A 24,903-nucleotide genomic window follows, 5' to 3' on the forward strand; every position below is an offset into this window, starting at 1 on the left:
CTTCCATCATTTCATCTTTCACCCACCAGATCTAGAACCACATAAAAAAGAAGTATGAAATAGGATAGGGGCTGATAGCAAAGGCAGGGTCAGAACCAGAATAGACACAGGGAAATTGTTAGCCTCCTAGCACCAGGAGCACACTAAGAAATATCTGTAGTTTACAAGGTTTGTGTAAACAAGATCAGAGGGACCCCTTGGAGAATATTAAAAGTCCTAAAGAATCAATATAATCAGTGTGGTATGGAAGCACTCAAATCAGGGAGGTCCCTAAAATTCTGTCCTAAGAGGATCCTAAAGATGTAGGTTTAATATGACTGCAATGTGGCAAAATTGGGACACTAATACACTGCTGGTGGAGTTATGAATTTGTTCCAACCATTCTGGAAGGCAATTTGGAACTATGTTCAAAGGGCGCTAAAAGACTGCTCTGCCCTTTGATCCAGCCATACCACTACTGGGTTTGTACACCAAAGAGATAATAAGGAAAAAGACTTGTACAAGAATATTCATAGCTGCACTCTTTGTGGTGGCCAAAAACCGGAAAATGAGGGGAGGCCCTTCAATTGGGGAATGGCTGAACAAATTGTGATATATGCTGGTGATGGAATACTATTGTGCTCAAAGGAATAATAAACTGGAGGAATTCCATGTGAATTGGAATGACCTCCAAGAACTGATGCAGAGTGAAAGGAGCAGAACCAGGAGAACATTGCACACATAGACGGACACACTGGTAAAATCAAATGTAATGGATTTCTCTACTAGCAGCAATGCATGACCCAGGACAATTCTGAGGGACTTATAAGAAAGAATGCTATCCACATTCAGAGAAAGAACTGTGGAAACAGAAACAGAAGAAAAACATGTGATTTGATGAGAATATGATTGAGGATGCTGACTTTAATTGATCACTCTATTGCACACATTAATAACATAGAAATAGGTTTTGAACAATGATCCATGTAAAAACCAGAGGAATTTGCTCATCAGCTCCAAGGGTGGAAGGTGGAGGGAAGGGAAAGAACATGAATCATGTAATGGAAAAATACTCTAAATTAATTAATTAAAGAAATTTTAAAGAATGAGTTAATCAAGCACAGTATCAGTTACATGGGGAAAAAAGCGGGATAATGATAATAGAGGGCAATACTAGGATATTTGTGGTAATAAGGACAGGGATACAGGAAGTCAGCTAGGGGGCAAGACTGGATTTTACACTCCTTTCCCATACTACTTCCTGTCTCCTCCCCAACTGAATCTAAAGGCTTTTCTCAAGAATGGTAAGCTTCAAGGGTTTCCCCAATAATCACAATTAAGATATTTTAACTACAGGGGTTTATTCTTTAAGGTAAAAGAAGTGGGGAGATGGGAGGGGCATGAGAAGGAAATAGGTTTTCCTAATCTCCTATGATTTCCTGTTGATTGAAGATTTTCACAAGGTATTCATATTCAACTCAGGAAACAAAGTTAATTTCACTAAAGGAGGATATTGATAGGAAAAAAGGTTTGACTAAGTTCCTTTTGAACTAGGCTTCAAAAGTCCTCTCAGTACTCATTCAGGTGAACAATCAATGACCAAGAGAGAAACTGGCTATCCCCTTTCCTTCCAGCAGTGAGAGGAAAGCAGAAGTGAAAACAAGCTGCAGGGCTTCCCAACTGCCCCAGGTCTAGATTCTATTGGAATCTTATCTTGCTCTGGTTGATTGGCAGTTCACCAAAATTCCAATCTCTTGCTTTTTCTTGCATATCTATCTTGTGTTGCAATATCTTCCTTACAGTGAGCAAGCAAGTGCTAATTCAAAGAGGCAGAGAGGTAAAAAACCCAAGAACTTGGAGAAGACCAAACAAGATCAACCATTCCATCAAAAAGTGAAGCAGGAGGGAGAATTTAGCTCTCATATAAATCCCCAATTCAAAAACTAAAGCTAGAGAGTGGAGTAAACCAAAGAATAACTAGTATTAAGAAAAACAAAAACAAAAAAATAAACCTGTGGAGCAAGAGATTCTTCTCAAAGGAGAGAATAACTGAAAAATAACTTGGCTCAAAGGAAAAAATAGATTTCCGAAAAAGATTGGATACTTAGAAGAAACGAAGCAAGATGTATATGCGTGTGCACACATGAAGAGCAGCTTTGGAAAAAAGAATTTGAAGGAAAATAATTTGGAAGAAAAAGTGGTAAAATTTATCCAATTAAAGGATTCCTTGAAAATGAGAACAGACCAGAGAGAAATTCATGACTCCAGGAGATGACAAGAAATACAACAATAAAAACACCAACATAAAACAGGAGAAAACTGAATTTATCTGAGTAAAAATATGTGGCTTAGGAAACAGATCAAGGAGAGCTAATTTAAGACTCATTGAGTTCCATTAGTTAAAAAAAAAAGTCTAGACATTTTATTTCAATAAATCTTAAAAGAAACTACCTAAACCTACTGGAACCAGTAAGTAATCACTTCCTAAAGGAACCCCAAAAGGAAAAGTGTTGGGCATGCCCAGGTTAAAATGCAAAGTTTTTATGTAAAAGAAAAACTACAAGCATCTAGTCAACTGAAGTCAATGAACATTTATTAGGTACATGCAATGTTCTAGGTTCTATGCTAAGTGCTGGGAACACAAATATTAAAAAAGAAAACCAGAACCTGCTTTCAAGGAGCTTATAATCTAATAAGTGAATACAATATATAAAAGGAAGTTGAAAAACGAGTGGAGAGGAGAAGATATGATACAGAAGTTCAGAGGACTAAAGCTGAGTGAAAAATGAAGAGATTATTCAATTAATGGAGGTTCTCAGAAGAGGGCTCTAACCTACAGCCATGAACTAACCATTGAAGATTATCTCTTATTACATATTCCTCCTTTATTTTAGATTCTGACAAAAAGGAAGTCTATCTCCTTGCCTAAGCCAACTGCTCTACATCATGCCATCCCCTCTCACCTTTTCCAGCAGCCTGACCTCCAGTATAATTCCTTCTTTATGCAATCTTCAATCTTTCCCACTTTGCTAATTTCTTTCTTGTTACCTACAAATATCCTTAACCTGGAAAAAAATCCACTCTAAATCCTATATTTCCTCAATTTATTGTCCTATAGTAATAATATGTAATGTGTCACATTTGGATTTAGTAACAGCTGAGTTCAAATATTGCTTTAGACACTGACTAGCTGTGTAACTCTAGGGCTTGTTTTCTCATTTCTAAAATGTGAAGGTAGGATTCTATGGTCCCCTTTAGCTCCAAACCTATGATCCTATATATCTGGATTTCAGTATATAATGTTAGCAAGCATGTATTAAGTGCTTACTATGTCCCTGACAACATGCTAAGTACTTGGTATACAAAGAAAGACAAGAATACCATCTCTGTCTTCTATTTTACATTTCAAAAAGGAGAAAAACTTGTAAATAACTACATACAAACAAAATGCATGCATTTGAAATGGAAGGTGATCTGAGAAGAAAGGCAATATAGTAGCTGGGAGACCTAGAAAAGGTCTTCAGCAGAGGGTGGGATTTAAGCTGAGGAGTGAATGAAGCTACAGGAGCTAAAGAAGTAACTGGGAAAACAATGCAGTCATGGGGTGCAATATGCATCAAGGTATGGACCATGAGACAGAAAATTGGATGCAAGTAATAGCAGAAAGGCTAGTATGACTAGGCTGTAAAGTTTGTGGAGGGGAGTAAAGAATAAGAATATTGAAAAGGCAGTAAGGGGCCAGATTATGAAAGGCTTTAAATGTCAGAGGATTTTATATATGATCCTGGAGTTCATAGGGAGCCACTGTTGTTGGAGAGAGAGTATGATGTAATCAGATCCAGGCTTTTGGAAAATTACCTTGCCATTGGTTTAGAGGATAGATTGGAATGGGGAGAAAACTGAGGAAGGGAGAAGAGTTACAAAGCTAGCATAATGGTCCAGGTAACAGAAAAGAAAATGAATACAAAAAATGTGAGGGGAAATGACAAGATCTAATAACAGCCTACATATATATATTTATGGGGTAAGTGTGAGCAAATAATTGAGGATGAAAGCAAGGTTGCAGGCCTGAGTACTGACTGAGAGAATGGGGGCGTCCTTGAAAGTGATACAGAAGGTCAGAAATGAGGGGAATTTAGGGGAGTAAGATGATGTCTGGTTTGCATATGATATACAAAAGGTGGGTGATATGGTACTGGAGCTAGGCTAGAAACTAGGGCTAGATACACAGACCTGGGAATCACTTATATAGAGAGGACAAATGGATTTGAGGAAGCTGTTGAAATTACTAAATGAGATAGAAGGAAAAGAGAAATGGGTCCAAGAAAGAACCTTGAGGGATTCCATTAGTCAATACGAAGATGTAGTAAAGGAAATTAACAAGTGGTCAGATAGGTACAAGAAGAATCCAGAGAGAACAGGGTAGTGAAAAATCTACATAAGAGATACTATCTAGGAGTTTATGATCAGTAATGTGAAAGGTTGCAGAGATCAAGAAAGTAAAGACTGACAAAGGGCCAATAGATTTAGAAATTAAGAGCCAATGCCAATCTTAATCTAGCCAATGTAGTAGGTGCTTGCTTCATTTTCTTATAATACAAAGATTTCAAGTAACAGTAGAGATGTCCACCTGCTATCCATTGCTCTCAACACCTGACCAGATTATTTTCACTCATAAATTTTCTTTAAGCCAGTCTTTACTCCATTAGCCAAAGAGAATCTGATGATGCTGATGTGAGGATCTGATGTGAGATTTTTTTAAAGGAACCAATGAATAACAGAATTAATTCAATTTCAATGAAAATATGAATACATCTTTAGAAATAGCAACACATATCCTTGATTTTCTACGGTACTGATCTATAACTCTAGAATAAGAATAGAGAATGTGGTCAATGAAGATGAAGCATGAAAGGGAATTTCATGGTTTTTCATGAATTTCAAAATTAAGAAGCTAAGGTAGAAAGGGAATCAAATATAACCACTCCTGACATTTTCATAGCACTTTAGAATTTGAAAAGCACTTTACATATATTATCTCATTTAATTCAGGATGAAACAAATGAAGAGTAAATTGGAAGGACTAAACTAATAGTGGGAAGCTGATACGGTGGGTTTGTAGCAAATGAACAATCTGGAAATTAAAATGGTTGTTCTTGGTCTGATAGGGCTAGCTTCAATTTTAACCTTTAAAAAGGGGAGAAAGTCTGAAAGATTTGAGGTCCAAAGTACTACAATACTGGTATATGGTTGCTATGAACAGGACATCCATGTCTATGCTGTAGTAATGTGGATAGGACAATAGATTAGGGACTTCAGATTTTGTTGGGGTGACAATACCTTTTCCATTAAACATTGTAGAACAAAATCCATTTCTAACATCGAGTCTTAAAACCCTGCTTAAAGCATTATTAATTGCCTTGTTTCTGGTCACAGTTTGTATGTGATAGAGGAAGGATTAAAAACAGAATTTCTTGACTCCTAAGACTAACACCTTATACAACAGAATCTCTTGAGTACAGTTGATATAATTTTGATTCTAGTTAATCTAACCAAATAGATTTCTTCCACATTCACTTTGAGGTTCCAGTCAAACTGGCCAATTATTCAACTCTATTCCAATGATTCTAATATTCCTATCTCACCAATATTATGATCCAATCTTCCCATACTCCAATTATTCTGCCATATTCACTTTTAGGTTCTAGTGAAACTGATCTATTTGATGTTTTTGTATGCAACATTCCATTGCCTATTTCTTAGCCTTTTCAAAAGCTTTTTCCTTCTGCCTGCATTACATTCCCTCCTCATATAGTAGAATCTTTGTTATCAAGGCCTGATTTGAAGAGCAATCTCTTATAACAGTTCTTTCCTGACCACCCTTTGACAATTTCCAATCTCTCTCCTGTCCGCAAATGTCTCTGTATTGACTTATCTGTGTATGAGTTTTCCCCTTGAATATTGTGAGTCTTTGTTTCCCCAGTACTTGACAGTGTCTTAAATATAGAAAATACTTAATAAATGTTTCCTGAAAGAATAGAAACCCAAATCTTCAGGAGCAAGTGGAGCATGGTTGTTTAACTAGACCAGAAGGACTGGAATAGAGAGAATTTGAATTGGGTCTAGGGATGTAGTAGATAATATGAGTGATTTGAAGAGAAGCTATCTAAATAGTATAAACTTTTAAGATAAGCATTAAATATCTCAGTGATCTGGAGAGAATTCAAAAAGAAGGGCCATTCATTTTTCCCCTTGCTAGCCCAACTCCCCTGGACCTAAAGAAAATTATGAGAGAAAGTGAAGTTTTCATGAAATGAGTATAAGGAAAGAATTATCTTCCTAGTAAGGAATTCTTTAGAGACAGATGGAGGAGTAAATAAGGAATAAATAGGCACTTGGCTATAATCAAATTGAAATCAATGTAAAACAGCTGAAGAAGAGAACAGAAAAAAGCAGGAGTGAAATAGAGATAAGTGAGATAGGTACCAATATTCAGACGAAGTTATCAGCAAGGGTAAGAGATATGTTTCTTACCTGCTTGATGGTATGAAAAATAGGTATGATAAAAGCATGTGATAAGTTTAAGAGAAAAGAAGAAAAGTAGTGAAAGCACAATAATTAGCAGAGTAGGAAAAATAAACCAAGGGAAGACTATATTTATTAAATAGAGGAGAAAAACATAAAAACACAAACACTTCATTCATGGCTAAAACCTAAAATCATTGTGGTAGATTATCATACAAAGGCAAAGTTTTATTAATAATAACAGACAAGGTTGGAATTTAGTCAAACCAAATAAAAATGCATCATCCATTGCCGTGATTAGCAATTCAAAAATAGACTTGATTTCTTGCTATAAGTAAGGTGCTGTCAGGAATCATAAGACTATGTTGCCATCTTTGGTGACACAATTTACAGTTTAGGAGAATAGATAAGACAAAGAAATAATTATAAGACAAGGTAGCATGTGAAAGTGTAGTAAGAGAGTTAATGCTTGGTTAAGGTAGTACAAAGCAGGGATGTATTACATATCGTCAAGTCTCAGAGGAGGAATTGGAAAGGCACATATAAGAAAATACACATGCACTAATATAGAGATACCCACTGTTAGTCCAGGCCAGAGTTTTCTGAGACTCTTGTATAATGAAGCCTCAGCAAACCTCAACCATAGTTGGGTTCCCAAGTAGTCTGGCCCCTGTAGAGGCAGGGTGGGGGAGGGGGGAGAAGGAAGAAGAAGGGAAATGAGAAGATGTCAGCAAATCTCTTTACAATTATTCACTTTTCAAAAGAACTCCCTATGTAGTTCTTTTAACTAGCAAGGAACTTTTCTTTAAAAACGGATCTGGCATGTAAATCCTTTGAAGAATACAATTATAATAAACAAAAACACTTATAATTAATCTAACCCTTTAAGGTTTGTGAAATCTTCTAACAGGCACCACCTCAGCTTGACCCTCACAGTATTCCTTTGAGGTAAAAAGCACTCCATTTTAAAGATGAGAAAAATTAGGTTAAACAAGGTTTTTGACTTGCCTATGGTAATACAGTACGTAAGTATCAGAGACCATAATATCTCTGAAGTCTCAATTGACATAAAGACCATCATTCCTTCCAATAGATTATACTGCATCTCAGTTAAATCCTAAGAGAAAAGAGTGCCATGGGTATTCCAAAGAGTAGATGATCCTCTCATCATTCTTTCTTAAAGTTTTAACATATTTCTTAGGTTGCACACCAAAGATGAACTCAGTGGTAAAAAACTGTTTTGCTTTCTCTTCTTATAAAACATTAAATGAGCAGAGATGGCAAAATGAGATTTTTCTCTATATCTAAACAAGGGTTGACTATGCCAGAAATATTACCAAAAAAAGAAAATTATAATCACAAAAACCACATAGAATTTTTCTTGCAGACTTGTACAAGGACAAATTTTTAGTAGTTATAGAAGGCACTGTGGCTAGAGTCAGTTATCAAAAAAACACAATCATTTTAAGAATGCTAACTTCATATTTATAAACAACAGAATAAGACAAGCAATAGAAGATTCTAATATAATTGCTTTATAGATACACATATTTGGGAGTATATACATTAGTAATTACAAAACTGGAAGCTACCCTCCTGAAGTGACATACTAATATTAGCTAGACCATCCTTTTCTCTATAAGTAGGATAATAATAACAACAGAGAGCAATTATGGAGAACTTTACAGTTTGCAATGTGCTTTACAAATATTATCTCATTCATCTAAAAGTAACCTTGTGAAGAATTATTAGAATTCTCATTTAACAGATAAAGTGGAAAAGTGAACTGAGGACTAGACCCAGAGCCAGGAAAACCTGAGTTCAAAAGTGACCTCAGACACTTAACTAGTCGTGTGATCCTGGGATACCGTGAATTAGTCTAATATAAGTCAAGCTTGCAAGGTAAGTATTTAAATGCAAAGTATGGCATTTAAGTTGAGAGAATTTATAGATTTTTCAAAAATTTAATGCAACAAAAAGCTCAAAGTTAGAAGACTCATGGGAAAACTTTGGGAGAGGAGTGGAATTTTGTCATGGCCCAAACTGGAGAATTGTTTGCCCTTTTGAAATTCTTACCTTATTGGCTCTGAGCTGCTTGTAGATGTCTGTCTGTTGCCTTATTCGATATTCCAGGTCAGAGACCTGAGCCTGAAGCCATGTCCATCGACATATAATTGCTGCTCTTTCTAGTGCCCACTGCCATTCTGCTTTTGGATACCTGGAAAAAAAGATCACAAAACAATTGAAAACTGAGTGCTAAATAACTTTAATTTCTTGATCTTTTGTTTTTATGTCACTTTCCCACTGTATTTTCCAATAAGTCCATCCTTTCTAAAGCACAATTAAAAAAAATCCATCCAAAAAAAGCAACAAAACAACATTATATGCAGTGTTCCAGACTCATGGGCCTCATCTTTTACAAAGAAGGGATGGGAGAAGTGGTATATTTTTACATCTTTTCTTCAGGTCACACTTGTTCATTATTATATATTGCTCATTAAAAAAAAATTCCCCTTTGCTGCTGTATTTAGTCTTTTGTTTTCTTAGTTTTGCTTACTTTACTTGGCAGCAGTGCACAAAAGTTTACCTATCTTTTTTCTGTATTTATCATATTTATTATTTCTTACAGCACATTAATATCCCAATAGTAATAATACACAACTAAGCCATTTACTAACAAATGGGCATCTAATTTCCAGTTCTTTGATTCAACAAAAAGTTCTGCTGTAACTCAATGATGTGGAGATTTTTTGGTAGTCATTAATTTTCTTGAGTCATAATGACTAACAGTAGCATCTCTGAATAATGCCCAGCTACTTTCCAGAATAGTTGGACCAATTCACAGCTTTACCAAAAGTGCATTAATGTGCCTTCTTTCAACAACCTTCTCATATTGATTATTTTCATCTTCTGTCATGTTTTGCCAATTTGCTGAGTATAAGGTGAAACCTCATTTTTTCTGATCTATAATTTTCTTTCATATGGTTAATAGTTTGCAATTCTTTTAAGAGTTGTTTGTTTAGATCTTTTTTTTTTAATTTTTAAAATTTTATTTTTATTGTTATGCAAAGCACACTTCCATATTTGTCATTACTATAAGAGCACACTCATACATAACCAAAACAAAACCATAAAAACATTGATGTGAAAGACAACTCCAACTGTTCTTTCTGTGGAGGTAGATAGTATTCCCTGTTACAAGCATAATGTTAAAGAGAAAGTAATATCAATTTTAGCAGATGACATAATGGCAAACTTAAAGATCCCTAGAGAGTCAACCAAAAATTAATTGATACAATAATCAGCAAGATTTCTGATTATAAAATTGATGTATATTATTGGCATTTCAATGTAATGTCAATAAAACAACAAGAAGAGATTGCAAAATAAATTCTATGTAAGGTAACTACAAAATCTACAGAATATATAAAATATTTGGGAGTCTACCTACCAAAATAGATATAAGAACCATGTAAAAACAACTATAAACCATAGTGCCATAAATATTCTGATGTACATGGTAACTTTCTTATCAATATTGTCCTTGGAGTATAAATCTAATAGTGGAGTTTCTGGGTCTATGACTATTTTAGTCACTTTATTTGAATAATTCCAAATTATTTTCCAAAGTGGTTGTTCTGTTTCCCCAATAATATGCGAATGCCCTTATCTTCTCATTGTTTTCCAGTACTGCGTATTTTAGCTATTGTTGGTTTTTACAATATGCAGAGTATGAAGTGATCTCAGGGGTATTTTGATTTACTTCTTTTTTGTTGATTATGTGGCCAGGAAATTGGGTTCTAGAGTGTTCCAATTCTGTTTGTCTTTGCAATTTTGCTATCATCTAGTATTTTCCTGGTTCTGCTCATTTCACTCTGTATCAGTTGAGATAAGCCTTCTCAGGCATTACTGAAAGCATCTCTTTTATCATTTCTTACAGTAAAGTTACCTAATCTCTAAGTCCCCCAGGCCACCACCCTTTGAGATTGAAAAGTTTTAGATAAATTGTTATCTCCATCAGTATGAATCTTCACTCCAGAAGTTCCCTATACTGATGGAATCACTTCTGGATACCACCTTAACCTTCCTCCCAAATATAGAGGATTTTAAAGTATGAGATCACTTGAAAAAAGACTCATTTTGCTTTCTCTGACATAAATTTCTCTGACAAAAATTCTCTGACATACGTTTGTTTACTGGAGTCACAAATAGACCTATCCTCTGGGGTGGGAAAGGATTAAATAAGAAGAGTTCTCTTGTAGGGGTTAGACTTGTCTCATTTGTAAAAGGCAACAAGTCCAGTAAAAAGAACACTTCTGAGGGCCCTTCCATATCTGAATTTATGATCCTCTAATTCAATAGTGATAAATACCATGATGACTGGGACCTTTAGAAGGCCATGTTTCTTTGTCTCTGCCTTTGCCTCTATTTATGCTTCTCTGACTGTCTCTATCTCTTTCTCTGCATATATGTGTGTATGTGTGTGTGTGTGTGTGTGTGTGTGTATACACACATATATATTTCTCCATTTATCTATCTTTTTATGTATACATCTATCTCCATCTATCTCTCTTTGTTGTTTAGTCATTTAGTCCTATCTGATTCTTCATGATCCCATTTGAGGGTTTCTTTGAAAAAAATATCAGAGTGGTTTATCATTTGTTTCTCCATCCCATTTTACAGATAAAGAAACTGAGACAGAAGTAAGCAACTTGCCTGGAGTCACACAGTCTCATAAGTGCCTAAAATAAAAAACCCAGGTCCTCCTGACTCTAAAGCCAAAAACTCTATCTACTGCACATGCACATATTTTTAAGCATCATATATGTATATTATATATGTATATATACATATTTCAACATAATTGATTTAGCCATTCTTCCGCTGATGGGAACCTCCTTAGTGTCCATTTATTTGCCTTTACAAAAAAACAAAAAGATGCTAAATATATATATATACATATATATATGTATATATATATATATATTTTTTTTTTTTACATAAAAGTCATTTTCTAGAAGGAGATCATGTTAATCCCTTTTAGGGAAGACCCTTGATATGAGCCATACCTAAGCTTTTAAAATAATTTTCCCCAGAATTCTGAGATGGAAGCTTGAGCCAAATAGTATGAGAAAAACTTGATCCCCTCTCTCTAGGGTTAGGTCACCCCATGTATGAATCTAAGCCTGTTTGAGTACAGAAAAAAAGCCCTTTTATGGTATGAATCACCTCCATTCTCTCCAACATCTCTAACATTTAGTTACACCTCCATTTGACTACCATTATCATTCTCTCCTAGATATTCTTTTTTTCCTTTTTTTAAAAGTTTATTTATTTAATTTAGAATATTTTCCCATGGTTACATGAATAATGTTCTTTCCCTCTCCTCTACCCACCCCCTTTCCATAACCAATGAGCAATTCCACTGGATTTTACATGTGTCATTGATCAAGACCTATTTCCATATTATTAATATTTGCACTAAGGTGATTGTTTAGAGTCTACATCCCTGATCATAACCCCATCAACTCATGTGATCAAGTAGTTGTTTTTCTTTTGCGTTTCTGCTCCCACAGTTCTTCTGAATGTGGTTAGCTTTCTTTCTCATAAGGCCCTTAGAATTGTCCTGGATCATTGCATTGCTGCTAGTAGAGAAAAGAGTCTATTATATTTGATTGTACCACAGGGTATCTGTCTGTGTACAATGTTCTCCTGGTTCTGCTCCTCTCACTCTGTATCAGTTCCTGGAGGTTGTTCCAATCCCCATGGAATTCTTCCACTTTATTATTCCTTTGAGCACAATAGTATTCCATCACCAACATATACCACAATTTGTTCAGCCATTCCCCAATTGAAGGACTTCCCCTCATTTTCCAATTTTTTGCCACCACAAAGAGCGCAGCTATGAATATTTTTGTGGTATGGCTGGATGAAAGGGCAGACAGTCTTTTAGTGCCCTTTGGGCATAGTTCCAGATTGCCCTCCAGAATGACTGGATCAATTTCTAGATATTCTTAAAGAGTCAACTGTATATCTCATTCAATCCTAAGTCTCTTCCCAATGGATTTGGCTTGGTCAAATGAAATGCATCTCAGTTCTTGTATATTCCATTCTTCCCTTTCCTCCACCCTCCCCCCCCCAAAATCTGTTTCCTTCATCTCATTACCTCTGGGTACAGAAGTCCCTGATCTTCACAGAATTTCAACTTTTCTATTCCCTAACCATCCTCTACCCTAGAAGGATTGATAAATATGTGAGCAAGCATGGCAGAGAAAAGACCCCAAATTTAGAGTTGGATCTGTATTTTAAACCTAGTCTTGATGCTTGTTATCTCAATGATCTTAGCAAATCACTTAATTTCTTTAGACATCTTTCCCCCCTATTTTTAAAATGATGGGGCTGGATAAGAATGTCTCTAAAGTCCCTCCTAATTCTAGATTTAGAAATCATCTACTGTGGCTCATTTTTATAGCTCACTATCAGATTGTTTTTATTTTTTTTACCACACATTTTTTTTTACCATCTGAAGTCTACATCCTTGGGTGGCCCTTTGTCCCATCAGGTTCCTGTTTCCAGTCTTTCCTGATTCTAACTTAGAGGTAGTTTGACAACAACAGGCACACCTTCATTCCATTCAATAACGGCCACTTTGTTTTGACCCTTTGAGCAACATCTATGGCTTTGTCTTTTCCTCTTTTCAGGTATTCCTTGCTCTTTGATTTTCGGTATCAAACTTTCCACAGAGCTCTGGTCTTTTCTTTGCAAAAAGTTGGAAGTCTTCTATTTTGTTGAATGCCCATACTTTCCCTTGGAAGTATATAGTCAGTTTTGCTGGGTAGCTGATTCTTGGTTGGAGACCCAGCTCTCTTGCCTTTCTGAAGATCATGTTCCATGCCTTACGATCATTCAGAGTAGAACTTGCAAGGTCTTGGGTGACCCTGATTGGCATTCCTTTATATCTAAATTGTCTTTTTCTGGCTTCCTGTAGGATTTTTTCTTTTGTTTGATAGCTTTGGAATTTGGCAATTACATTCCTGGGAGTTGTCTTTTGGGGGTTTAGTGTAGAAGGTGTTCTGTGAGCTCTGTCAGTGGCTGTATTGCCCCCTTGTTCTAGAATCTCTGGGCAATTTTCTTTGATTATATCTTGTATCACCATGTCCAGTTTGGTGTTTATTTCTGGCTTTTCTGGGAGTCCAATTATTCTTAAATTATCCCTTCTCCCCCTATTTTCCAGATCTATCACCTTGTCGGTGAGATATTTTATGTTCTCTTCTAATTTCTTGGTATTTTGGCTTTGCTTTATTGATTCTTGCTCTTTTACACGATCGTTGTCTTCCAGCTGCCTGATTCTGGCCTTTAAAGCCTGGTTTTCTTTTACAGTTTGGTCAAACTGGTTTTGTAGATGCGTGAATTTCTTTTGCATTATTTCCAACTTTCCCTCCCAGAAGGCTTCCATCTTTTTGGTCATCTCTGATTCAAATTCTTCATGTGTTTGTGGAGAGTTTCCATTTCCTTTGGAAGGTTTTGGAGCATTTTCTTGTGCATCGTCTTCTATCTCCTCTGTATTTTGTATTTTGGCTCCATAGAATGTGTCCAAAGTCACCCCTTTCTTCTTATTTTTCTTGGTATTTTGGGGCTTCTGTGGTTCTGTGGAGTTTGCCATTTCTGAATGTGGAGGATTAGTTTTTCTTGTCTCTGTCTGGTGTTCAGAGGCTTTAGTCCTGGGCAGATGGTTCTATGAGCTTTCCCTGGGTTAAACTGAATATGCCTCACTGGAACTGGAATGGAAGGGTCGGACCACGAGGCCACACTCTCCCCCCGGCTCGCTTTCCGGAAGTTGCATTCAGAATCGCTGGCCGTGAGGCTGTTTCGTCGGCCTGCGGGGGGATGGGCTGCAGCTAGCCCAAGCTCCGAGGGCGAGGACTTTCACTACGACTTGGATAGCAGGATCCAGCCCGTGAGGCTGTCTTGCCCGCCCTGAGGGTTGCTGTTGTTTCGACCAGCTCTCTGCAGCGGAAGCCCCAGGCAGTAACTTTCACCGGGACTGTAGAAGGCCCTGAGGGTTCTGCTCTCTGAGCCCGGCCGGGCTGCGGCTTCCGGGAGCCTTGGACTCTGCGCTCCTACCCCTGAGGCCCGAGGGATCTCGGGTTCTGGCTTTTAAGGGGAGCCGTACCTTTTGATCCGGGTCCAGGTCCAGGAGGAGGGTTCCCAGGGTCTGTGCTGTTGATCGTTTTGAATTTCGGTGCCTTAGGAGCTTCTAGTTTGAGATCGGTCGGGAAGGGTTTTCAGGAGATCTGAGCTTTAGCTTTCTCTAAGCCGCCATCTTAACCGGAAGTCCCCCTAGATCTTTTTTTAAAACCCATACCTTCCATCTTAGAATCAATATTGATTCCAAGGCAGAAAAGTGGTAAGAGCTACACAATGGGGGTTAAGTGACTTGCCCAGGGTCACATAGCTAGGAAGTGTCTGAGGCCAAATTTGAACCTAGGACCTCCCATCTCTCCCATCTCAGGGCCTGGCTCTCAATCTACTGAGCCACCCAGCTGCCCCCTATTTATATATTGTCTAGGCCTATCAAAAACAAATTACATTTTGCCAAGTCACTTAAGCTTTCTTTGGTCTCTCTGACAGGTGCTTTGGGGGATAAAATTTTTTTCAAATAAAACAGTCTTTGATCCCAATAAATTTCTAGCATGAAAACTGTAGAAAGTCTTAGTTGAGGAAATATACTCTGTTGAACAAATCTTTGTTATTATTTTCAAGTATTTTTCCTCATACGAAAGTAGGAAGTTTTTTTTTAATTTGTAAAAAAAATCTGTAATGGTTTTTATCTGTTATGATAAAATTCTGAAGGTATAAAATAGGATAAAAGTAATTTTAAAACCAGCATTTCCTAGCTATGTGACCCTGGACAAGTCCCTTAACCCCCCTCCCTTACCTAGCCCTTATCACTCTTCTGCCTTAGAATCAATAAGATGGAAGGTAAGGATTTAAAAAAGAAAAAAACCCCAAACCAGTTGAAGTGGTTTGTTTCTTAATCTGAGTTTGTATAATAATAATGATAATGGAAGCAGCTAGATAGAACAGTAGGAAAGAGCACCAGGCCTTAATCAGAAGGACTTGGCCTTAAATCTGATCTCAGATACTTCCTTTTAGTAGTATGACCTTGGGCAAGTCACTTAACCATCCCTACCCACCCACCCCCACCCCCACCCCCACCCACTATCTAGACAAATTTAGCACTTCTCTGTCTTGGAATTGATACTAAGACAGAAAGTAGGGGTTTTCAAAATAATAATGATGATGATGCAAATATTATACTGATTGGAACCAAAGAATTAAGAACTATCAGATATACCTATAAAAAGAAAAAAGATAAATATTTTCGTTGGAAGTCTATGAATTTAGTGTTTCTAAGGAACATTATAAATAATGTAGCAAAACCTCTTTATTTTACAGATGAAGTGGTGAGGTCTAGGAGTGTTAAGCTGACCATAACAATTATAAGTACCAAAAGCAAGGTTGAATATGTTCAGTCTAGGGATCTCTCCACTGTATAACATTGTCAAACAACTGACACATAATAACTGCTACAGAAGGCATTCAAAGTAATATATAAATGGTAATAGTGAGATAGGTAAGGAAGATTTCACAGAAGTGGTGGGAAATGAACTAGATCTTAAAAAAAAATAAATTGAAAGACAGCGCATGAAGGGGAAGCTGACAAGCATAAGGCTAGAAGGAAAAATGTACTTTAGGATTCAAAAGACAAATGAATTTAGGAGATTTTATGTATGGAAGTAGTAGTTAAGTTTTAGGCTGAAGTCAGTCTGTGGAGGGTTCTGAATGCCAGGCTCAGAAATCAAGGATTATTACATATAATCCCTACACAGATGAGTAATTTACACAAAGATTAATCTTCCATGTAGTATTAGGAAGATTGGGAAAAAGAATATGTTGGAAAGGTAAAGACGGAGTATCAACTTAAAGACTTCCTGCCAACTAACAGAATGAAATTTCCACAGCCAAAAAAGTGGAAAACAGATTTGGATTTTGAATTAGAGGGGGCAGCTGGGTGGCTCAGTGGATTGAGAGCCACGCCTAAAGATGGAAGGTCCTGGGTTCAAATATAATCTCAGACACTTCCTAGCTGTGGGACCCTGGGCAAGTCACTTAACCCCCATTGCCTAGCCCTTACCACTCTTCAGCCTTAAAACCAATACACAGTAATGATTCTAAGACAGAAGGTAAGGGTTAAAAAAAAAAAAGATATGCTGAATGAAATTACAGGAGGCTATGTAAGTGGAGATGCCCAACTGAGAACTAGAGGTAGAGCAAAAGCTTGCTATTGAACATACACCTAAAGCGGTAGATCAGTGGTATAGTCACATATGTATATGGGGATACTGAATGATATGATCAATGAACCTGTAATCTTTATCAATATGATCTTTCACTATGTATTTTATTATTTTATTTTTTGTTATTTTAAAAAAATTAATAGTTTGGGACAGCTGGGTGGCTCAGTGGATTGAGAGCCAGGCCTAGAGATGGGAGGTCCTAGGTTCAAATCTGGCCTCAGACGCTTCCTAGCTGTGTGACCCTGGGCAAGTCACTTAACCCCATTGCCTAGCCCTCACCACTCTTCTGCCTTGGAACCAATACAGTATTGATTCCAAGACGGAAGGTAAGGGTTTAAAAAAAAATTCATGGGCATCAGTATAGTAATCAGGCTATCTACTTGTCCTTACTCACATCATAAAACCATCCATTTCTACCTAATTATACATATTTTAAAAAATCCAAATGGTAATATGTAATTTTTTCAGATAGAATTATAAACCAAAGAATCTTAGGAGTCATGAATTCCTATATTTTCATCATTTGTATTAAAAATTTTAGCCCTATATATTGAAAATATAGAAGGTGATATTGGAATTAATTCAAAATGAAAATGCTATAAAGATATTGTTCACTTAAAACAGTAGTCATGATTGAGCTAAATGTGGAAGTTGGGATAAAATGCACTATTTCCAAGAGTTTTAAAGAAGAGGCAATTTTGAGAAAATCTTTTCAGCATGGCAGCCTTTATTATGATAAAAAGAGAAATAAAGGGGAGATGGGAAGAAGAAAGAGTAAAATACTGGATAAAGACCTTGCCCTGAAGTCAGGACCATACATTAGTTGTTTGTTTTTTTTTAAACCCTTACCTTCTGTCTTGGAATCAATTTGATTCCAAGGCAGAAGAGTGGTAAGGGCTAAGCAATGGGGGTTAAATGACTTGCCCAGGAACACACAGCTAGGAAATGTTAGAGGCCAATTTTGAACCTAGAAACTCCCATCGTTAGGTCTTAAATCACTTAAATTGTCAGCATTCTTGACAACTCTGTAAGACTTTAAGCTATAGACTGGCAGATTTGCACTAGTCAAGGGAATTTCCACAACTGTAGATCCTAAAACCAATGAAATCATATGTGTAGATTAGACTAAAAGGGAAGTAGAACTATAGTAACAAAATCCTAGGTGGTAAAAATCAGCCAGAAGTTTTATATAAAAAAATAGAGGGAAAATAAACATGAAAGAGATTGTGGGAACTTGAGTTAGAAAAAAAATAAGACAAGAAATGTGAACTGTGGCAAAAATTAGGGTCTACTTATGCATGGTATGTCTATTTACTTAGCAAACCCTGCAGAATCAACTGAAAAAAAAAAAGAATATGAATAGCTTCAGTAAAGTAGCAAAATGCAATATAAAGCAAGAACCACCTCAAGTATTTCTGTATATCATAAATATGAGGAAGAAATGAAAGAGAAATATTTAAATTTTTAAAAAAGCATTCAGTATTTAGAGTTTACCTATTAAGGTATATAGGACTCATATGACTAATAACTATAAAACAAAATTTAAGGAGGAATGAAAGGGATCTAGAATTACTCAAATTATACTATAGGCAATTAAAAGAAAAAAAGAAAAAAGGTGTGTGTGGGGGGAGAGTTTATCAATGTATTAAGCAAATCTTCAAAAGAATCACACAGCATAGAACATTTTTATTCTTTATATTATTTTTAAAAGATGGAGGAATCAAAAATATTTGGTATTAGATATGAAAAAGCAAAGTTGCTTAGAACACTAAGACCACTAAACAGAAGCATATAGTAGGTATTCTATAAACTCTAAAAACACAAACTGATCATCTTACCCAAATTAATTTACTTATTCAATGCCATACATATCAAACTACCAAGAAACTTTTTTATATAATTAGAAAAAAATCATAAAGTTCATCTGGAAGAACAAAAGATCAAAAACATCAAGCAAAATAATAATTTAAAAAATGTGAAGGATGGGGGCCTAGCAGTATCAAATCTCAAACTGTACTATAAAGCAGTGGTCATCAAAATAATATGATCCTGGCTAAGAGAGAGAAGGGTGAACCAATGGAATAGGCCAAGTGAAAAAACACTTTTGTATCAAATACTAGGGGTAAATGACCTCAGCAAGGTAGTTTGATAAACCCAAAGATCCCAGCTTTTGGGACAAGAACTCACAATTTGACAAAAACTTCAGGGAAAATTGGAAAACAATGTGGGAAAAATCAGATTAAGATCAACATCTCACAACCTATACCAAAATAAATTCAAAATGGGTAAATGACTTTTAAATATAGAGTGAAATAATAAATAAATTAGGTGAACATATTATAGTATACCTGTCAGACCTGTGGGAAAGGAAGGGATATAGATCAAGCAAAAGATACAGAACATTACAAAATGTAAAATGAATGATTTTGATTAAATTAAAAAGATTTTGTACAAACAAAATCAATACAAACAAAATTAGAAGGAAAGCAACAAACTGGGGGAAAAATCTTATAGCAAAACTCTGGCAGAGGTTTAATTTCCCAAATATATATGGAATGAAGTCAAATTTACAAAAAAGTCAAGCCGTTCTCCAATTGACAAATGGTCAAGGGATATGAATAGGCAATTTTCAGATGAAGATATCAAAACCATCGATAATCACATGAAAAAGTGTTCTAAAAACACAAACTGCTGTGTAAAGAACTCACTATTGAAAATTGTTGGTTAACTAGAAAACAAGTTGGAAGAAATTAGGTGAGATCACACCTTTTTGTTTTGATACTGGGTCTCACTATGTTATCTAGGCTGGAAATAGGTTTTTGTGTAGACGCTCAAATCAGCTTAGATGACATGTCTATTTACGTACTATTTATTGAATGCTCCCTGCAGAACTCCAGAGTCAAGTTAGCCACCAGCCTCAACATACCACACACCCCAGAAGGGATTATAGACATACATCATTAATCCCACTTAGACCACATTTTATATTATATACCACAATAAATTCCAAAAGAGGCTCATTAAACTTACAGAGGTCATTAAGCCAAATCTTTCAATTATAGAGGAAGAAACTGAGATCCAGACAAGTGAAGTGATTTGTTTTGGGTCACAAAGTCAGTTTTGTATGTGTCTGTGGTGGGAATCAAACTCAGTTCTTCCAAAGTCCAAATACAGCATTTTCACTATACATCATTGCTACACTTCATAATTTAAAAAAAAAAAGTAAATAGTGAGACCTTTCACAACTATTGATGGGGATAAAATTTTTAATCAAAGAAAGATATAGCTGAGCATGAAAGTTTAGAAAGTTTTGAAGTGATAAAATTAAAAAGCTTTTGCAGAACAAAATCGATGCAATTAAAGTTTTTTTAAAAGGCCAAGTGAAAAAGCATTTTTGTATCAAATATCTCTAGCAAAAGCCAGACATCTAATACACACAGGAAATAGACCTTATATCTAAGACCAAGAGCCATACTTCAATACATAAGTAGTTTTCTTAAAATATGCCAACTATCAGACTATATATATATGACTGTCCAAAAAAAAATCATGTAAAAGAACTACAAATTAAAACAGCTCTGAAGTTTTTAACTTACACTCAAATTATAAAAGATAATACAAGACAGAAAGAAAAATTATTGGATAGACTATAGGAGGTGGGTAAATTGATTTACTCCTTGCTCTTCTTGTCCCTTCCAGGTTCTTCCCCCTACCTCCATCAGTCAAACTCTTACCCCTTTGAAGGTGATACTATTCATTCCAATCACATAATTGAAATCATGGTAGCTGTTGTCTAGAGAACCCCAGAGATTGCTCCCCTTCCTTCCTCAATAAGTTTGGAACCTGACTCACAATTTCTCTCTCCTCTTCAACTCCTGCCTTCAAACTTTGGAGACAGCTAAGTGCACAGCGGATAAAAGTCAGGAAGACTTAAATTCAAATCCAACTTACCAGTTGTGTGACCTCAGGCAAGTCATTTAAGCCATTGGCCTCAGCTTCTTCTGCAAAATGGGGATAATAGCACCTATTTTCCGAGGTAATTGTGAGGATCAGATGAGATAATAATTTGTATAGTGCTAGTAAGTATAATATACATTTTAGTCATTAAGAGCTGTTAGGGGATTTTACCAAACATAATGACCCTCCCATTCCAATAATACCCTATCCACTTAGTTCCTTAATCTGTTCATCATTTCCTATTGGGCAGGATGATTTCAGAAGAAGTTGGAAAGACCTACATAAAGTAACAAGTGGAACCAGAATATTTTACACAGTTAACAATAATATCGTACAATAATCAATTGTGAAAAAGTTGCTCTCAGAAAAACAATGATCAAGGACAATTCTGATGGACTTATCACAGAGAATGATACCTACCTCTAGAGAAAGAACTGTTGGGAGTGAGAACGCAGATTTCATTTTAGTATATTTGAGAGGTTGGGTTTTAAGTGAGTATTCTTTTACAACAATGACCAATACAGAATTAAGTTTTGCATTTTAATACATGCATAATTCAAATCAAATTGCTTATCATTTCTGAGAAGGGAGAGGAAGACAATTTGGATCTTATAGTTTTGGAAAATGTATGTTGAAAATTGTAGTTACAAGTAATTTGGAAAAATATATACATATTTTAAAAAAACTATCCCTTTTCTATGACCAAACATGGTTATATCATTAATCTTGCCAAATTTCCAAGGCAACTTTTGCCATCGGCTTTCTTGGGAAGGTTAAATCAGGAAAATTTTGTTCAAGACAGAACATACCAGGGACAGCTGGGTGACTCAGTGGATTGAGTGTCAGACCCAGAGATGGGAGGTCCTGGGTTAAAATATTACCTTGGACACTTCTTAGCTGTGTGACCCTGGGCAACTCACTTAACCCCTTATTGCCTAGTCCTTACCACTCTTCTGTCTTAGAATCAATATCCAGTATTGATTCTAAGACAGAAGAATACCCAGTACTGATTCTAAGACAGAAGGTAAGGGTTGTATTTAAAAACAAAAAAGAATATATTGTAACTATCATCTAGTATTTTTATTTCTATTGATTTTCATAAAAGGTTCCAAAGCACTTTCTGAGAGATCTGTGAGAATGTTTCAATAACTACCAGATGCTACAGCTCATGTATAGCTGGTTTTAAAAACCCAGCATGTAGCAAGCACATCATTTCAAACTACAGGCAGCCTTCCTTACTTTCAGGGATTAAATTTCCAGTAATTAGCATTTATGTTGCTCAATTAATTATAGTCCCATTAACTTCTGAATAATCTAGCTGAGAGGCAGGACATAAGGTAATTGTAGTTAACCAGTCTCCATCCAAAAGTGGATGGAGAATGTTTCTTCATAGTTTTATTGTGGCACAGCTCCATTCTCATGGTCTTTTTGCCTCCTGGATAGCACTAATTCAGTGGGCCCCTCTTGGGCTTCCTCATGCTGCTTGATTAATGAACAGAGCTGGTAAAATGATGAGAGTAGGAGGAAAGGGGGGAAAAGGTAACTAATAACTCTTGTCTATAAAATTGCAATGCATTTGTGTATGCTTGGCAATCTGTCTGAAGGAAATTTTCAAAAAGGAATTCTAAAAAATATCAAAAGTAGTGGTAGTATCATTAAAAACAGCCTCCTGAGAAGACTATTTTGAAGAATAAAAGGAGCAAAAGTTAAACATTAATATGGTTAAGAAAATCAGACAAATCTCCAAGATTATAATACACATGCTCATTGTGATGATATTGTTATACACAAACTTACTTAGGCCACATCTGGAAACCGGTGTTATTTGCTTCTAGAGTGCATAATTTATAAAGAACAGCAATAAAATGAAAAAATAGTTAATGACAACCAATTAGTCAACCTGAAACTGGAAGTTTTAGTAAAAAGAAAAAGTTCCTCCCATTACTTTATCTACAGAGATCAGGTTTTATGTGAGTAGATAAAATGCACACAACCTCATTGTTTTTCATTGTTGGTTGGTTTCCCCCTTTTTCTTCTCTTGGAGGGAGAGGAGAAAGAAATATACATGGAAATGTAGGTAATTAAAAAAAAAACCAATAAAAATGTATCTAAAGAAAATTTAAGAGATGTGTGGCTAGTAAAAGTGAAGTTATTCCAGGCCCCCTCCCCCCAAAGGGTATTGAAATTGTCTTCAAATTCTAACTGGTTTGGGGGATGAAGGTTCAGATCATTGATGTGGCTTCCTGGTCAGTGGAATTTTTTTTTTTTTAAAGCTAGGTTATTTATAATTTCCTTATGCTTGACCAGCAGACTACCAAAAACAACAGACAGGAGAGTTTCACTCAGCTGATTCAATTCAGTGTTCTCACTAAATATATTCATTGTTTAGCCCTTCTCAAACTAATAGGTCCATCTTCTTTGCTTACAGTTCTTTTGCTACCACAAATACCACTGCTTGTAAATATTTTGGTGCACATGGAAGCTTTGTCAGAGAGATTTTTAAAAAACCAAACAGAACTCAATGTCTTTGGATTCTGCTCCCCTTCTGTATTTATTTATTTAAAAATATATTATTGGAGACTTGGATTTTATTTTTTTTTTACCAATTATATGTAACCAAATTTCCACATAAGTTTTCTGAAGTTATATGATCAAAATTGTCTCCCTCCCTTCTTCCCTCTGCTCTCCTGGAACTGGCAAGCAAGTCGATCTGAGTTACACATGTACTATCATGCAAAACATATTTCCATATTGTTTATTTTTGTAAAGTTATAATCTTATAAAACCAACACTCCACAACATAATAAACAAATGAAAAATCATATCCTTTCATCTGCATTCCTACTCCAACAGTTCTTTCTATTGGAGGTGATAGGATTCTTTTTCACAAATCCCTCAGAATTTTGTCCTGGGTCATTGTATTGCTAAGAGTAAGCTAATTTGATCATTTCACAATATTGCTGTTACTATGAACAATGTTTTCCTGGTTCTCCTTATTTCACTCTCCATTAGTTCATGTAGGTCTTTCCAGCTCTTTCTGAAATCTTCCTCTTCATTATTCCTTATACCACAATAGTATTCCACCAACATTAAATACCACAATTTGTTCATCCATTACCTAATTGATGGTTATAATAAATATATAATATACATAAATACATGTTTATACATATAATATATAAATATGTATTTATATCTATGAAAAGACCAGCTGTAAATATTTTTGTATAAGTAGGTACCTTTCCCATTTTTTTAAATCCCTTTGGGATACACACCTAGTAGTGGTATTACTAGGTTAGCTCACAATTCCACCAGTGATGCATTAGTCTCCCAATTTTGCTCCATCCTCTAACATTCATCAGTTTCCTTTACTGTCATATTGGTCAATCTGATAGGTGTGAGGTGATTCCTCAGAGTTGTTTTAATTTGCATTTCTCTAATCAAGAGAAAATTTTTAATATTTTTCATAATTACTGATAGCCCTAGTTTGGCTTTTTTAAAGCCAGGAATTCTTAACTGGGGGGCAGAGGGAAGCCTGTGAAATAATTTCTTTTTTTTTTTAATATTAATAACTTTCAATATAATTTGTTTCCTTTGTAATCTTATTTTATTCATTTAAAAATTACTCTTTTTCTTTCTTTCTTTTTTATTAAGGAAAACCCCAACTGTTACTTTGTCTTAGAATCAACACTATGTATGGATTCCAAAACAGGACAGAAAGGGCTAGCCCATTGGGATTAAATGAATTGCCCCTGCTCACACAGTAGGAAGTGTTTGAGGCCATATTTGAAACCAGGATCTCCCATGCCCAGGTCTGCAGAAATGCTTAGAATTTTTAAGTAAATATCTTTGGCAGATTATGAACACAGAATGCAAACTTTTTCTTTAGTTAATACAAAGATAATAAGGGCAACATTATCATATAATTTACACAAAACTGAAGAAATCTAAGCTAAAGGTTACTGCTAAATAATTGATGGCAAATTAATTCAGGTAAATACAATGCATGAAGAATTTCTAAAAATTTATTTTTAAATTAAATTTTATTTTTTATTTTTTCTTATGAACAAAATTCTATTTT

At 35.6% G+C, this 24,903-nt stretch overlaps 1 protein-coding gene across 5 annotated transcripts in view; it reads right to left on the bottom strand.

Annotated features, from left to right (window-relative positions):
* Positions 1 to 24,903, bottom strand: part of LOC103092583 (KAT8 regulatory NSL complex subunit 1-like) — a 160,311-nt gene that overhangs the window by 88,464 nt on the left and 46,944 nt on the right. For 3 of the 5 annotated variants that reach the window (XM_007499706.2, XM_056805257.1, XM_016424324.2), the window contains exon 2: positions 8,581 to 8,722. In XM_007499706.2, coding sequence (XP_007499768.2) covers positions 8,581 to 8,722 — 142 coding nt within the window. Of the gene's footprint in view, positions 1 to 7,084; positions 7,175 to 8,580; positions 8,723 to 24,903 lie in introns of all 5 variants that reach the window. The other 2 variants (XM_056805256.1, XM_056805255.1) reach the window with 1 other exon arrangement.

The sequence above is a fragment of the Monodelphis domestica genome, chromosome 7 (assembly GCF_027887165.1).
Source record: "Monodelphis domestica isolate mMonDom1 chromosome 7, mMonDom1.pri, whole genome shotgun sequence".
Lineage (NCBI taxonomy): Eukaryota > Metazoa > Chordata > Mammalia > Didelphimorphia > Didelphidae > Monodelphis > Monodelphis domestica.